Consider the following 15,410-nt stretch of genomic DNA (forward strand, 5'->3'; position numbering starts at 1 on the left):
AAGCCATCTTGTCCTTTTCATAATGGGTCAAAGGGGCAAGAAGGCGATGCTTCACAAAAGTGCATTTGAAAGTGCAAATGGGGTTGGAACCTGCGAAGCCGATGTATTAAAAACAGCATATAAGAAGACGCTTATACAACAAGACCACTTGTGGACAGTGTGTTATGTGGAAATCTAATGGGGTTTCCCCGCACATGTTCGAACCCTGTTTGCGACACCAATATGTCGGAGAAGATACTTGCACTTGGAGCAATTTGGTAGAATGAGCCCCCCATTATTTTTGCAATGCTCGTTTATGTAACTTTGGGTTTAATAACAATCTGGGTCAAAACATTTCATTGTACGGACAACAGCAAAACCTGACCATTCATGGACAAACATCTGGGCGCTTGTATAATACTGAGCCTAAGATCAGCCAAGTAAGCTATCAGTTCATCCGCAGTTCAAAACCACTTCTCATCTGTAACAGTAATATTATATGCCCTATTAGACTGCCTCCTGGCAGGCAATTTGGCAGTTGGCAGCACCGTTTGAATCGCTGGATGTTGTTGTGCTCTTCTGTTTTTGTGTGCTTTTTCCTGTGTACTACTTTTTTTTCTTGTATTCTTTTTTTTATGTGCTCCATTTTTTTTAGTGTGCTTCTCTTTTGTGGTATGTTCATCTTTGATGATGTGTTTTTTTGTTTGTTTGTTTACAGCTACCTTTTTTGTTAGCTTGTTTTTTTTTTTTTAATGATTTTGATTTGCACTTCAGGGCCACCGTAACTTACAGCTCATGTACTACTGTCACTGCGATGATAAATTTTGCAATGATGTAATATGCTTGCTAAACAACTAAAAACAAATAGTAATGAAGTCAGATCACGGTATTTAAGTAAATGGTTAGCTAAATGTTCAGTTGAAGCCTTATTTAGCTTTCATGGAGGGGGACAGAAAAGATAGAGATAAAAAGATAGGTAGGTAAGGTAAGGTAAGGTAAGGTAAGGTCAGGTAGGTTAGTCGGTGCGCCAATACAAAATATATAAACTACAAAACACATACAAGGAATTATTGATGTGATTTAATATTGATTGTAATACAGTTTACATAAATTACAATAGGAACTTTACAATGATTTTCAATTGTGACAGCGAACTCACTATATTGATGAACGCGTGGAATGATGAAAATGCTAAACAAGCATCAGTCGGTTCCAAAGAGAGTTAAGATAGTTTCTCGCGTTGCATTCATGTATTTTAGAATTTTGCCAGCATTTATTTGATTTTTTTCCCCCATAGTTAGTTATTTATCCTGGCTGGAGTGACTATGGACAAAAATGTTACGAGTACAGCACAAATACAGTATATTACAAAGTGTACACAGTTCAACTGGTTGTGCTTCATTCAGCTCACACAAGTTAAAATCCAACTGAATCTTGATAATATGATACTTGTCTTAAAAGCAGGACTCAGCAGCACTTTTTTTTTTAACTGTTAATTTGAAATTGTACTTACACGCTTGGAGGAGCAATAGCTATATCAATAAAGTGCAAGTAGTGTTAACTATTAATGTTTTCTCTGCAATTCCAAGAGTTAACATGATTAAGCAGTTTATGTAAGGCAATAGCAATGTATTAAAAAAAATGGACAAAAGATTTCTGACTTGAATACTGTTGATTTGAAGTAAACTACTGAAATATACATACAATGAATAAATAAGGAACTATGGATATTTGGGGGGGGGGGGGGGGGGGGGGCCCTAACTATTAGTCTCTATTTTGTTCAGTAAACTGACAGAGCCATGACAAGTCAAAATTACCTGTATGGACTTATATGAAAGCTACATTAAGTATATAACTAAAACAGATTTCTTGGAGTGAATAAGCAGATTTAAACAAAAATTAATTTCTTGCTAACTTTTTGTTGGGAGCCATCTCAAACTTCAGTGGGCATCATTAAAGCACTCCATGATGAATGATGGAGCGAGTTGATCACATTTCCGTTTGAATTATGGAGCACAATGTCAATGAAATGCCACACATAATTAGATTCTACTATCAGATCAAAAATTAAGACGACTCTGGCAAGAACGATGGTGATGTGATATCTAAATACACAAAAACATTCCAGCATACATGTCAAAGAAGAGACGATCATTTATGTGGATATCGGATGCTACTGCATCTTGAGAGGAATGACTCAAGCACGTTTAAGAAATGGTGCAGCCTGTGTCCTTCTGGGGCTTTAAATCAGGTTCCTTTATTGGTTTTACTTCTTCTTCTTTAGGTTTGGCCTGGAGGAAGTAGAAAAAACAAAGAAGCATTTAAGAATTATTGTTTTCCAAATGTAATACATGACTAGGGGTTCGTGGAAATGTACTTGATTAGCACTTCATAAATACTGTATCATTGATGCACAACTAAATATTTAAACTTATGAACACAATTGTATGTATCCTTAGCAGGTGATAGTCATACAGTTGTGATAAATGTACACCAGGTTCAAGACATACAGTTGTGATTATACCTTAACTGATCTTATAAGATCTCTCTATCTTATTTATCTTTGAGCATAGTTGCGCTCCTAATTTTACATAGCAGCAGTCCTAGAACTCTGCCAGCACTGTTTCAACAGGCACAATGTCCTTTTGTTTACTAAATGCTGAATTATTATGATACTTTCTCCAAGTACAAGTCAACTTTTTCCCCCTCTCATTTTCAACCCCCCATATTAGGGTGGTCGAAAAGACTTTTTTTTCCCACATATCTGTGTATGAATAAGATTAATTCAAATGCAAAATAAGTGATACTATTTCATTTAAAATGATTAAAATGATTATATATACCACAAATTCAATTTATTATGCATTTTAAAGCGTTTGCACAGAACATCGCAAAACACAGTTTCGTCAAGAGTCGCCTAATTGCATCTTTGTTGTCAACAACGATTCCGCGTGGATCATTTTTGCAGCGGACTTGGACGCATGATGAAAAGGAAAATATGGATTGACTTAAACAAGCCTGCATGGATGTCAGCATTTGGAAGGGGGTTAGGGAGCAGCAAATGGCAACCTTCTATGCTCTGATCTCACAACAGTCGTCACTTGTCTAGAGAACATCCCAAGTAAGATGATCAGCAAATCATCTCTGAAGACATCCATTTTAGACAGGGTCCCAAGATGATTATCCGTGGATGAGTAACAGGGGTTTTTGCGCAAATGACGAGCAGGAAGGAGAGGACTTCCACGATTTAAATGTCAGGCGTGTCGTGTCAGATAGTGATGAGGACTTTGAGGGCTTTTTGACAAATGAATTTCCAGCTGTGTGTTCCAGCATTGAAACTTCAAATAATTTTGCAACATTAGTTTACGCGCACGCATACCTTGCCTCACGCTTGTTTCGTTTGCGCCTCCCCATAACTGCAACAGTATGTTATTCGATATACAATGAAGTAATGTGTCAAAAAGTAGCGTATTCGTCATTTTAATAGCACACGGCATGTGTTTTAATTGGACAGAAATTATTTATGTAACCAGTAAAGTCAGGGGTAGACATAATCGCGTTTTTGTAAAATTCACCCAAATTGAAGTCACAAAATTGGGTTTGACATCAGCGAGGTCTACATCGCTGTTTCTCACCCCGCTTGACAAAAGTGGATTTTTGCGATGTTGTGTGCAAACACTCAAAAGCGGATGGAGAAATAGTCTTAAAAAAAAAAAAATAACAGCAAAGAAGCCAATGTTGCTTTTCCCTGCATTGATGGTCATATTGGTTTTTCACAGAATGGTAATTACACTGAAAAAAAAAAAAAAAGGGAGTAAGATTACCTTGTCATTTTTGGCTCCCTTGGTGAGGTCAAAGGTGGCATAAACCTCAGGGGTACACTGCTCATTGGGGGGTGGCAGCTCAAATGGGACAGGCTCGACCAGGCCATAGCTTGCTTTCAGCTCTAGCTGAGGAGGTTCAGCAGGGACCTTGTGGAAGTAACTGGGGAAAAAAAAAAAAAATCAGTCCAGCCATCTAATAAGTGCTTAATGTGAATTGTGTTTTTGTGTGTCGAGTCCTGACACTCAGTCCCAGCTACTTATTTTTCAGAAATGTTCAACTGTTTGTATATGGAAGGGTAAAAATGTCTGGCACAAAATTAACTATGGACTAAAGTAATCAGTTATTTTAGTAATTATCTAAAAATAAATTATTACCTTAGTACTTAAATGGCCAAAGTAATTGATTACTTAATACTTAATTCCAAGGTAATTGATTATTTTAGTACCTAATTCATTTACTAACAGCCATTTCTAGACCTTCCATTAACCAAAGACTTGAACCTGCAAAAAGTATAAATAATTGATTGGGATTGAGTGAAAAAAATGTAAAAATATGTCATTGAAGTGCGCATTTTCTGGATTGTATGAGGCTAGGTCAACCAACACTATTCCTGGCTTGCGTATTTCAATTCAGAAATGTTGTTTTGGACATTTTAAGAGTAGTTGCGACATGTACGAGTGGAATAATTAGATAAGCCACAGACAGACAGAATTTGGATCAGTATCACTGGTGATTGTGATATGATTTATTAAAACGTTTTTATTATTGATTAATTTTGTTCATCTCTTCTTTGATGCTACACGTTGGATATGTATGCGATGCCTCTGCATGATTGCTCATCTGTAAATACTGTAAGTCATCAAAAGCCAAAAGGTACATGCCAAACATATATGGAATAAGATCGCTGTCAAAAAGAAGTATGCGTTTTTTACCATTCGTGTCCATGTTTTACCATTCGTATGAGTACGACTCTCGCGAGAAACGATTTCATGTCTTTGCATAAATCTCTCCTTTGGATTCGTGAGTCTGATCCTTTGCATGCATGGATCTGAGGCTTTGGGTTTTTGTTGAATATGCAAATTGAGATGACGTCATGCCAAGCTACCAGGCAAAGTCAGTCAATATGCAAATGATCTGCACTGCCATTAGTCAGTTTTTTTGTTGTCAATTCTTTATTATTGAAATAAAAGAATATAATGCAATGCAAAAAATAAAAAAAACATCGCTAAGGGGATACTAACAATAAAAATCAGTGTACCATAATATTTAAAAAAAAATATGAGAAGAGTCGATAAATTGTAGGTTTTAATGGCTTTTAAAATATGATTAAGTCTTTATGGTCACATACATCTTGTTGACAGTGATCTTACTCCATACATATACAGATGATTGTTTGCAACGTAAAAGTTCAATTTATTCATAAATTATTTTATGAAATTGTACTGGGCTTATGACCCTTAACTCCAAATCCATATATTGTTTGAAAATATTTTATATAAATTACAAATGTGATCACCAATGGCAATTCTAAGGGCTATTTCCGAATTAACTGCAGTGCTTGGTTCTGCCAGCAGAGGTCACTAGCTGTAAACTGTTGTCCAAACCAAAATAGCCCTAAATGGCCACAAACGGCCCACTAAATCTTCATATGAGCATCAACAAAAAAGGGCATATATAATCCTTAAAACTGAAAAACTTCTGTTTAGCGTTCAGTTCAGACATTTTTTTTTTCGGCTCTAAGCATGTGCGGCGCAAATGACTCGTAAATCAACTGACTTTGCCTGACAGCTTGGTGTGATGTCATCTTGATTTGCATATTCAACTCAAACCCAAAAGCTCAGATCCATGCATGCAAAAGGACAGACTCGCGAATTCAAAAGAGAGATTCATTCATGCTAAGATGTGAAGTCGTGTCTCGCGAGAGTCGTACTCATACGAATGGTGAAACAAGCATATGTCCTTTTGACAACAATTTTACGCCATAGAAGAGGAAGAAAAGAGTCAACTGAGAATTGTCTGTGAATCTGCAGTTGTTTTTCAAATCACATCAAAAGATTTTCCTGACAAGGCTGCAGGATTCATTTGGTCATATTTATAACAGGATTTTTGTACATGATGTTGTCGCGTTACGGCGTTAAGAGGTGGGTTAGCTTGCTGGATACCAACTGAAGGCCCAGATCCCATACTAACAGCATGCTACTGCCATTTCCATTTTATTATCAAGTGTTTCCTGTTATTCCTAGTATTAACTCCACTATTAAGTAATTTTTCCATTACAGGTTCCAGAGCTGCCTGACACCACTCCGCACCGATTTGGCTTGCACTGAACTGGCCTTTGTTACTTTTCATTACAACAGGCGCCAAACAAATATAAAGAGAACTATGCAAGCCTCCATTGCACGCTAACTGAAGAGTTCTGCCACAAAGTATCACATGTGTGTTTCCTTTGCGTTCATGTGATCTGCTCGAATGAATGTCATTTGTTTCCGTGAATATCTGTGTGACTTACATGAAGCCATTTTCTCTCTGACATTTTTCCAGTGTGTTCTTAATGAAGCCTCCCAGTTTCAGGAAGAAAATTTGCTCAGATGGTTTGGCCGTGGTGCCCGGACCTTTGGTGTGACGATACTCCTTGCACAGCTCCTCAGCTCGTGTATAAGCTATAGAAAAAAAAAAAAAAAAGACTTAATTTTATATTGATGAGAAGGCTAGCCAGTCAGGCTAGTCAAATAAAGATTTGGGCCTGTTCAGACAAATCTGAGACCCACCAAGCCTGTGTGCAAATGGTTCAAAACGTGATATTCTTTCATCTGACCTAGCTAAGCAAAAAAACAAATGGGCCATTTCACAAAATTTGTCATATCCATCCAACATTATGGAAATTCATAACTTAAATATTAGGACTGCATTTGAACTGGACGGTTTCATTACTAAGATAAGATTCTATGGCAATTCTTGTTATCTTGAAAGAGCTGAAACTGAATTGGTCAATTTAACTTACTCAGAGCTAATGCTAAAAAAAAAAAGCCTCATTTATTCAGCTGAACTGAATTAAACCGCTTCAAAACAATTCATTCACTGCCATTGGCAGCCATAAATCAAAAATTCATTTCAACTGGGATGGGACAGCTACTGATAGAAAGTAGTGTCTTTGTCTCCCACAGGCATCCAAATATTTGTTCTTGTCAATGGAACAGTTGTCCAGCAACTTTTCAATCTTCAATCTGAAATGTGTCATCGCATGGCATTTTTGTGCTAGTCCCATCAGATAGTAGAAGTTGCTGAACCTACTTCACAACTTGTAGCGTAAAACAGTGGACATATGGTTCCAGAAATCCATAATTAATGTGAAATGAAGATTCTGATATGCACGGGAATCAACACCAAGACAAATACCCTTTTCTGCTTCTTGAAGAGACCGTATGGCTTCACCACACTTATCATTCGCCAGCAGTGTCTGACCATGATAGCAGTAAGCCTGTGAACCCAAAGCGGCACAATTTGATAGGACCATTGTACTTCTGTGAATGACATGACACAATAAAAATAACCTTAATACACAAAAACAAACTTACATAAGCCATGTAGAAGTAGAACTTCAGCTGGAGATACTTCCTCCATTTGCTACTGCACTCAGGCTCCAAAGTGTTTAGAGTGTGGTCTGGAGAGAAAAAAAACAGCTGGTTTTAATCATAATTGGATCTCACTTTTATACTGTCTTGATACTGGATTTAAGTCCTCTTGGAGGAACTACAATGCACTAAAATTCAAACATGACTTGAAATGCTCACCAGCTTTCTGATAAAAGTTTGCCGTCTCAGATGCCAACGATGCGACAATCGAGGCATTGTGCTTCAGTTCAATGGCTCTGGCGATTGTCACTGTGGATAAACAAGAATGTTTGCATACTCAAAGATACTAGGCAGACTGGGGCCAAACGCTTTCACGTTCAATGCCTGACAGGAAATACAATTCATGAGAGGAGGGATAATCCGGTAAAGAAAAATGACATTGTGACATTTCACATTGCCAGTAAAAACACATTTTCCGTCTGATCTCACATACCTTCTTGAGCTTCTGCCTGAGACTGGATGATATATGCGTCAATCACTCTGGGATCCAGGTCTCTACCCTTTTCCGCAGGGGTGATGAGACGAGGGATGTGGACCTCCTGTCAGAAAATTAAGTCATTTCCATCCTTCAGAGCAGGACATCAAATAAAGGCCATCTAGGAACCTGCTCACGAGTGCTGGTTTGTAGAGCAAACAATTAAGACGGTTTGTGACGGTAAATAGTCTTACCCTAAGACTTTTAAAAATTCCAGCAGCAACTTTCAGGCTACGGTGAACAACTTTCGCTTCATCCTCTGAGACACTGTTAAAAATGAAAACATCCCATGAAAAAAACTGCAGGTAAATATTTGGAACATTTAAAGGCGATGAATCAAAGACATACTTTTCTTTTCCGGCAATTCTAGAGGCGAATTTGGTGTACCAGAGTGCTACATTGAAGGCCATGGAGACCAACTCGAAAACTGCATCTTGTTGGGCACTGAGACAAATGTTGGAGTATGAGACATAATATGTTTCAGCGATGTGAGGGGAAAGGCTTAAACATTTAATCCGTACCTTGGTGTGTTCCCCTGTAAAGTATCGGTCCATTTGAAGTTCTGAATATACCTCATCTTGTTGTCCTGTGTGGTTCCATCCAAAGATACGATAAAGCCTGTAGTTAAAGAATCATGGTTAAAAAGAACGTCAACAAATGGAAAAACACTGGAATTCATAATATAGTATACCAGTGTTTTGCACTATATATGTATGTAACATGTTTAATCAAATGCAGACACTACTAGGCATTATTTGAAAGACAATTCTATTTAAGGCGAAGTCAAGTCAAAAGTTTTTTCAGTTTTTTTAAAATAACATTCTACGCACCCCACTAGTCTAAGCATAGCATTCATTTATTGCAGGGGTGGCCAAGTTCGGTCCTCAAGAGCCACAATCCAGACTGTTTTCAATGTATCTCTTCAACCAACACACCTGAGTCAAATCAGCGTCGTTATCAGGATTGTGCAAAGCATGCTGATGAGCTAATCATTTGAATCAGGTGTGTTAGTTGAAGAGACACAATGAAAACAGGCTGGATTGTGGCTCTTGAGGACCGAACTTGGCCACCCCTGATTTATTGCATTTGTGAAATATGAATAAAGCATCAAAACCCAGCCATTTTTATCCATGTCCGGGGCGGCCATTTTGCCTTGTGCGACCACCTCCCATTGACTGAAAATTACATCTCAGTTGCTCAGGGAACAACCACATCGTGAATCACCGGATTTTTGTGATTGATGATGTGATTTTTACAAGCCGAGATGTGATTAGTCATTAACTGAGCAATTAGCAACTGTGATGTCACTTTCAGTTGTGACGTGTCCTCTGTGTCATCTTTGACGCGTGTACCGGGTAAACTGGAAGCGAATATTCTAAGAGCACAGAGAAAATGCTCCAACGACCTAGATGATGACAGTTGCAGTCATAAAACAGTTTAAATGAACAAACATAATGCAATGGAGGTTTCTCCTTCTGCCATTTTTTTTCTTGGGAAGAATTGTTGCTATCTAGCCTTCTTTTACATTTTTTCATTGTGAGGTGACATGCCCGTTGAGCGCTGGGATACAAAAACAACACTTCATCAATGCTAACCCTTGCTGTACAAATATAGGTGTACGGTCGCAGTTTTACCATACCACTCATTCAGTGAGCTCAATTATGTCTGTTATTATGCTTGTCTCTCCAGGCAGTAAACTACACGCTTGAGAATGCAACAAAAACATCAAGAAAACTAAGTGGCCCCTTTAACCACTAATGAATGATATGTATTACAGCAGCGGTCACAATTTCAGAATACAAGATGATACATCACACATCATTACAAATTATTTCAGATGATTTTGCGTGACTGTGACAACTTACATTGCAGGAGGGAGAAGTATGCATCTGTGGCACTTTTCATGAGCTCTGCATTGCAGGTGACATCTGTGAACATTTCCAGTAGCCTTGCCCTGGTTGTCCTTAGGTCACTGTATTTATGGACAAAAAGACAGTGTTTCAATGGTTGATTGAAAACCATGTGACCGATTTATGATAACATTGATTGGCTATATGATATAAACCAGACGGCAACAGTGCAATATGAGCTAAAACACACATCCAATGTTTAATCATGATCATATCAAAGTCCATTTCTGAAAATACTATCAACAATATATTCAGACATACTTGCAAATTTTATTGGCAGCGGGGCTCCCTGCAACGCCATAAAAATTAAAAGACACAGGCGCTGTTGCCTTCAGGGGGTTTCGGTGAAACCAGTGTGCCATCTCTGGGTGAGAACACGCTTATAGTGGCTGTAAAAGTCAACATGACAACAGGGTAACTATAGTGGACGCAACAGTCAAAATGACACCAGGTTAATCATTTAGTTATGGATTGAGTTTTGACCCGTTAATTACAGCAGATAGCCTGTTTTAGCTAGTAGCTAACAATGAATAAATACGGTTAACTCGATATGACTGTAAACACAAAAAACAGACAACTCAAAGCATGTGCTTCTCCATGTATTTATACTGGGATTTGACTACTTCCTACTATTATTTGTACATTGCTTCAGCGTCTTAAAACGAAAGGATTACTTAAAAAAGAGGAGCGCTATCGGCTAATATGAACGCTAGCGAAGTATAAGAATAGTTAGAGCGATGTATCAGACGATTCTTTACATCGCAAATAAGTTAACGTCAAGTTAAAAACGTTGCGTTTAACACTTACCGATCTTTATGACGTTTGTTTTTGGCGATGTCACGGAAAGTCTGATGTTACCAAGTTACTTCCGGAAATAAACTGGGACTGTGCGTTGACCAATGAAAACAGACTGTTTAGTCACATGACAAGAATCCGGAAACTATGTTCAACCTGCTTATCAACCTGTTTATCAACTTGCGATCCGATGAACGCGTACTTTAGGATTTTTTTTTTCTGATGTGGACAAAAGGACATTATCACAATTTTTTTGTATACAATAAATGTGTATCCTGACGCCAACTGGGACAATTTACCCATGCAATATGAGAAAACAAAATTTTCAGTGCTTTTCTGCTCTAGTGCATAATATCCAAAGTTCGGTCCCGGGGCCAAATGCGGCCCGTGGTCAATTTCCTTCCGGCCCGCAGCCTCCGTCATAAAATCAATAACGTCTGGCCCGCATGGAGAATTTATACTTTGGGCAGCAGCGCTGTTACCTGCGTGTGCTAAATGCTGCTATCTATAGGCTCAATTAGGAATAGCAAATTAGTATATGAGTAATTGACTGTATGAGCCCCTAATTTTCTAAAATGGCGACAATCAACAAAAGGAGGAAAGTTGAGCTGCAGTGTGACGCAGTGACTGCGGTCAGCACCAGCAGCTTTGTATCGCCAACTTTTACCGACAGCTGGATAAGGACAAGAGAGATTCGAGCATTTGGTAAGAAAATGCTAAGCCTGCTTGGTTCGACGTATTTGTGTGAGAAGCCATTCTCGGTTATGAACTTAAATTAGAGCCGTGTGAGGACACGGCTATCGAACTCTCACTTACAAGACATCTTGCGCATCCATACTACTGCCTTAGAGCCACACCTGGCCTTTGTCCTACACTCCAGATCTCAGTTTCACCCATCACACTCATGTGGACATGTCATTTTTCATTTATGATAAGTCTGAGAACGTTTTTTTTTTTTAAGTTTTCACTCCAGAATAATAACCATTTAAAAATCCAATCCACATTTATAGTAACTAATTTCATAGTTTAAATGACCCTGCACTTGTTGATATGACGATTACTTGTTCATTTCTCTGTTATTGTGTTTAACAATTCTATAAACATTAAACTGCCATGGTGAGATATTTTTTGTTTCAAATGTAATATGCACCTAATTACTTCTGTTCAACTGTTACTAAAAATTTAATTAAAGTGTTAAAAAAAGTGAAGTGGAATATTCAATTTCAATATTTAACGTCAATTCATTTTTGATAAGCATGTTCCAAATGAACCAAAACACATGCTTACTCATGTGGACAAGTCATTTTTCATTTATGATAAGTCTGAAAACGTTTTTTTTTTTTTTTAAGTTTTCACTCCAGAATAATAACCATTTAAAAATCCAATCCACATTTATAGTAACTCATTTCATATTGTAAATGACCCTGCACTTGTTGATATGACGATTACGTGTTCATTTCTCTGTTATTGCGTTTAACAATTCTAACATTAAACTGCCATGGTGAGATATTTTTTTGTTTCAAATGTAATTTGCACCTAATTACTTCTGTTCAACTGTTACTAAAAAGTTAATTAAAGTGTTAAAAAAAAGTGAAGTGGAATATTCAATTTCAATATTTAACGTCAATTCATTTTTGGTAAGCATGTTTCAAATGAACCAAAACACATGCTTAAAAAAGCTGAAATGAAAATAAAAAAGCAAATGTTAAACAGAACAGCTCGCTGAAATGTAGTAATGTATTTAAATTAATTGCTGTTATATGTAAAGAACGCCTGCCAAGGTTGGCCCCCCTACATTTTTAACACACCAAATCTGGCCCATTTTGCAAAATGTTTGGACACCCCTGCTCTAGTGCCTTATTACTAATACCGTAGACTAGTCTGCTGTGCAAACCTTGAAATAAAAGACACCTCGTGTGCCTACATTGTTTATTTATTTCTTTTCTTAAATACTCCTTGACATTCATAGAATTTGATATTACTATTGTTTGCAGATTCTTTTTTTAAATCTATGCTCAGACCAGTTAAACTATTTCATTAAGAGGAGATATTTAACAAGCCTCGTGTAAAAAGTAATGTAAAATCATTTGTTTTTTCAACGTAAAACGCAGGTAATCAATATTTTAATTAGCTCAGAATGCCAAATAAAATAAAGATAAGCACTCTTGATATTTATACTCACTTTACACCCTTTTTTCATCTTGTTGAAATTTGTTTTGAGTGTCTGTCTCATAAAAGTGAGTCATAAAAGCAGCATCCACTGCAGGGCCAATTGCGAGTACAGATTTATAATTACCATCAAGAGGCCATGGGTTTGAGGCCAGATTGTAAAAAAAACAAAAACAAAAAAGTATGTTAAATATGAAACTTGAAGCACACATGAATTGTATTTCCCCTATTGCTTTCAGGCATTTCATGCTGATGAATGACATGACCAAATGTATGTCCACTTAGAAAAGCTTTACTTTTGTTTTCCCTTTCACACTTGGTGAATGGGCTTGTACTGAAGAGAACAACATATTTATATACAGGAGCAAGTGCTATCAAACACTTTGCAAAATGTAATTATACCCCAGTCAACTTTTTATGAAGAGAATCTTTTGTGTTGTTTTGTGTTGTTGGCTTGTAATTAGAATACTTGCTTTTTTGCTAGCGGCTGCCTCAAAAACGTGTTTGGTATTGGGATGGTATGTTAAACGTTCCGTTATTCAATTAAATGATAGTTGCGATGAATGCAAACTGGTTTCATCTAATGTCCCATGCAGATGATTTTTTTTTTTTTTTTTTAAAGCCAAATCTCAGTATTGATCTTTTGAACAGCAAAGGCATTGACCTGATCACTGATGTAATAACAACATCCGCCTCCTTTAAAGCGGTGGTTCTCAAAGGGGGAGTCAGCGGACCCCAGGGTCCATGAAAGAATTTGGGTTATTAACTTACAGCATGGCCAGTAAAAATGTATCTTTGACGTCTACAGCCGTCATTGGCAGTGAGAGGGTTAAAAACCTAAAGTAGCTGATTACCTTAGTACTGTACTTAACTTATTCAATCCCAAAGACGTATTTCTATGTTTTTTAAGTCCAGACATTCAATCCCAGGTACTTCTGTATTTTTTTCTTCTTCAGGTTTTTGGCTAAAGTAGCATCTAAATACAGCTGAAAGTGAATTAATGAATATTCAATTACTTTAGATAATTGCTAACACCAGTACCTCGAGTTGAAATTTATCCATTTAGAACAAGCCTCTTTTAGCCCCCCTAAAAAAAGTCTGGACACTTTAAAAAAAGAAAAAAAAAAAGTAAAGATATATCTTTTGCATTGAATGAGTGAAAAAAAAACAAATTTGTCTCAATTTCCTTTTACTTTATGTTAAATTGGAAAAGCATTCATGACTCTTCAATAAAGCAATCCATTCAAGCAGTTGAATATATTTAAAAAAAATGTATCATTTTGAAATGTGTAAAATAAACACATGTAATTCACGTCATCATCAAATACTTTGATTTAGTCACTTAATATGATGACTTTTTTTGTTTTGTTTTGTTTTGTTTCCACAAACATTTGCACTGGGGGTCCTTGGGAAAATTTGCTTTTTAAAAGGGGTCCCTGACTCCAAAAGTTTGAGAACCCCTGATTTAAAGTAACAATCCTGTCATGTGAGGAGGAAGATTTTGATCCAGGAGCGGACAGGACATGGAAATCAATAATTAGAAAATATTTATACACAAAAATCCAATGTAACCACAGCCAGCAATGGAAAGAGATAGTCTTGGAACACTAGACTAGGAAACTAAACTCATAGATAGAAAATTAACTCCCAATTTGGAACTAAACTTAGAAATAGAAATGAGGAGCTGAGTTAAGAACTAGATTTAATGTTCTGACAGTGTCACTGAGAATTTAATGCCAGACATTAATCCCATATGGCAACAAAGCAAACTAAAGGACCATTAATCATATGCGTTAAAAATTTTACTCTGCCTTTTAAAAAAGTCAGTTTCCTATTAAATATCCATCCGCCCGTTCGTCTGTCCATCCGTCCATCCTCAATAGCAGCTTATCCTCACTAGGATCCCAGTCATCATCGTCATCTTTATTTTTAAAGTAAAAAGTAAACTAAAAATCACATCAACTAACTAAATTCAATATCCCATAAGCTGGAAGTACTTCATCATTATAAATAGGAAAAAAAAAACATTTTATTTTTTTCTCATTATGAAAAAAAAACATTGATCAACAAAACAGAAGTAAGGTTCAGAATTTGGCCAAGACATTTTTTAAAATCACATTATCAATATCACATGCTACCCAACTCATTACTATGAAGCATATTAACGTCAGAGACTGCGATTTGTAGTATACCACAGGTTTGGTATATTCACCAGGACTCGAGTTAACAATCTAAAGATGAACTTATTTCAGGGTATCATCTTTAGTTAGTAAATGACTGCATAACAATCAATTTCAAGTAAACAAAAGGCACTGTTGGTCAGCTTCAGTTTTACACTGTTAAATCTCAATTCACACAAATGCATCTTCACTTTTGCTTCCACCAAATGCACAGTTTTTGATCCCTCAGTAAGATCCCAAAAAGAAGGACACTTTGTTGCCCCCGTTTCAAGAGCAAACAGCCAGAAAAGAAAAATAAAAAATCCACAAACCAAATAAACCGAGTTCTCATTGTTGACATCAGTGGCTATCGGACAAGTGCAAACATAGAATGCATTGGGTCCAATGAACAAACCAGATTAAAGTCTGCTCACTCAAGATACAGCTGTAGTATCCATACGTTCCA

At 36.9% G+C, this 15,410-nt stretch overlaps 1 protein-coding gene across 1 annotated transcript; it reads right to left on the reverse strand.

Annotated features, from left to right (window-relative positions):
- Positions 1 to 1,037: 1,037 nt before the first annotated feature.
- brox (BRO1 domain and CAAX motif containing) lies at positions 1,038 to 10,727 on the reverse strand. The gene is made up of 13 exons (XM_088404034.1): positions 10,629 to 10,727; positions 10,083 to 10,210; positions 9,777 to 9,883; positions 8,433 to 8,529; positions 8,260 to 8,355; positions 8,106 to 8,178; positions 7,870 to 7,975; positions 7,596 to 7,685; positions 7,380 to 7,465; positions 7,201 to 7,282; positions 6,314 to 6,464; positions 3,804 to 3,963; positions 1,038 to 2,270 (listed from the first exon to the last, which is right to left on the reverse strand). The coding sequence occupies exons 2-13, from the start codon at positions 10,181 to 10,183 to the stop codon at positions 2,187 to 2,189; spliced, it is 1,233 nt and encodes a 410-aa protein (XP_088260160.1). The 5' UTR covers positions 10,184 to 10,210; positions 10,629 to 10,727; the 3' UTR covers positions 1,038 to 2,186.
- Between the last annotated feature and the right edge of the window lie 4,683 nt (positions 10,728 to 15,410).

This window comes from Hippichthys cyanospilos, chromosome 20 (assembly GCF_059441005.1).
Source record: "Hippichthys cyanospilos isolate Australia breed blue-spotted pipefish chromosome 20, RoL_Hcya_1.0, whole genome shotgun sequence".
Lineage (NCBI taxonomy): Eukaryota > Metazoa > Chordata > Actinopteri > Syngnathiformes > Syngnathidae > Hippichthys > Hippichthys cyanospilos.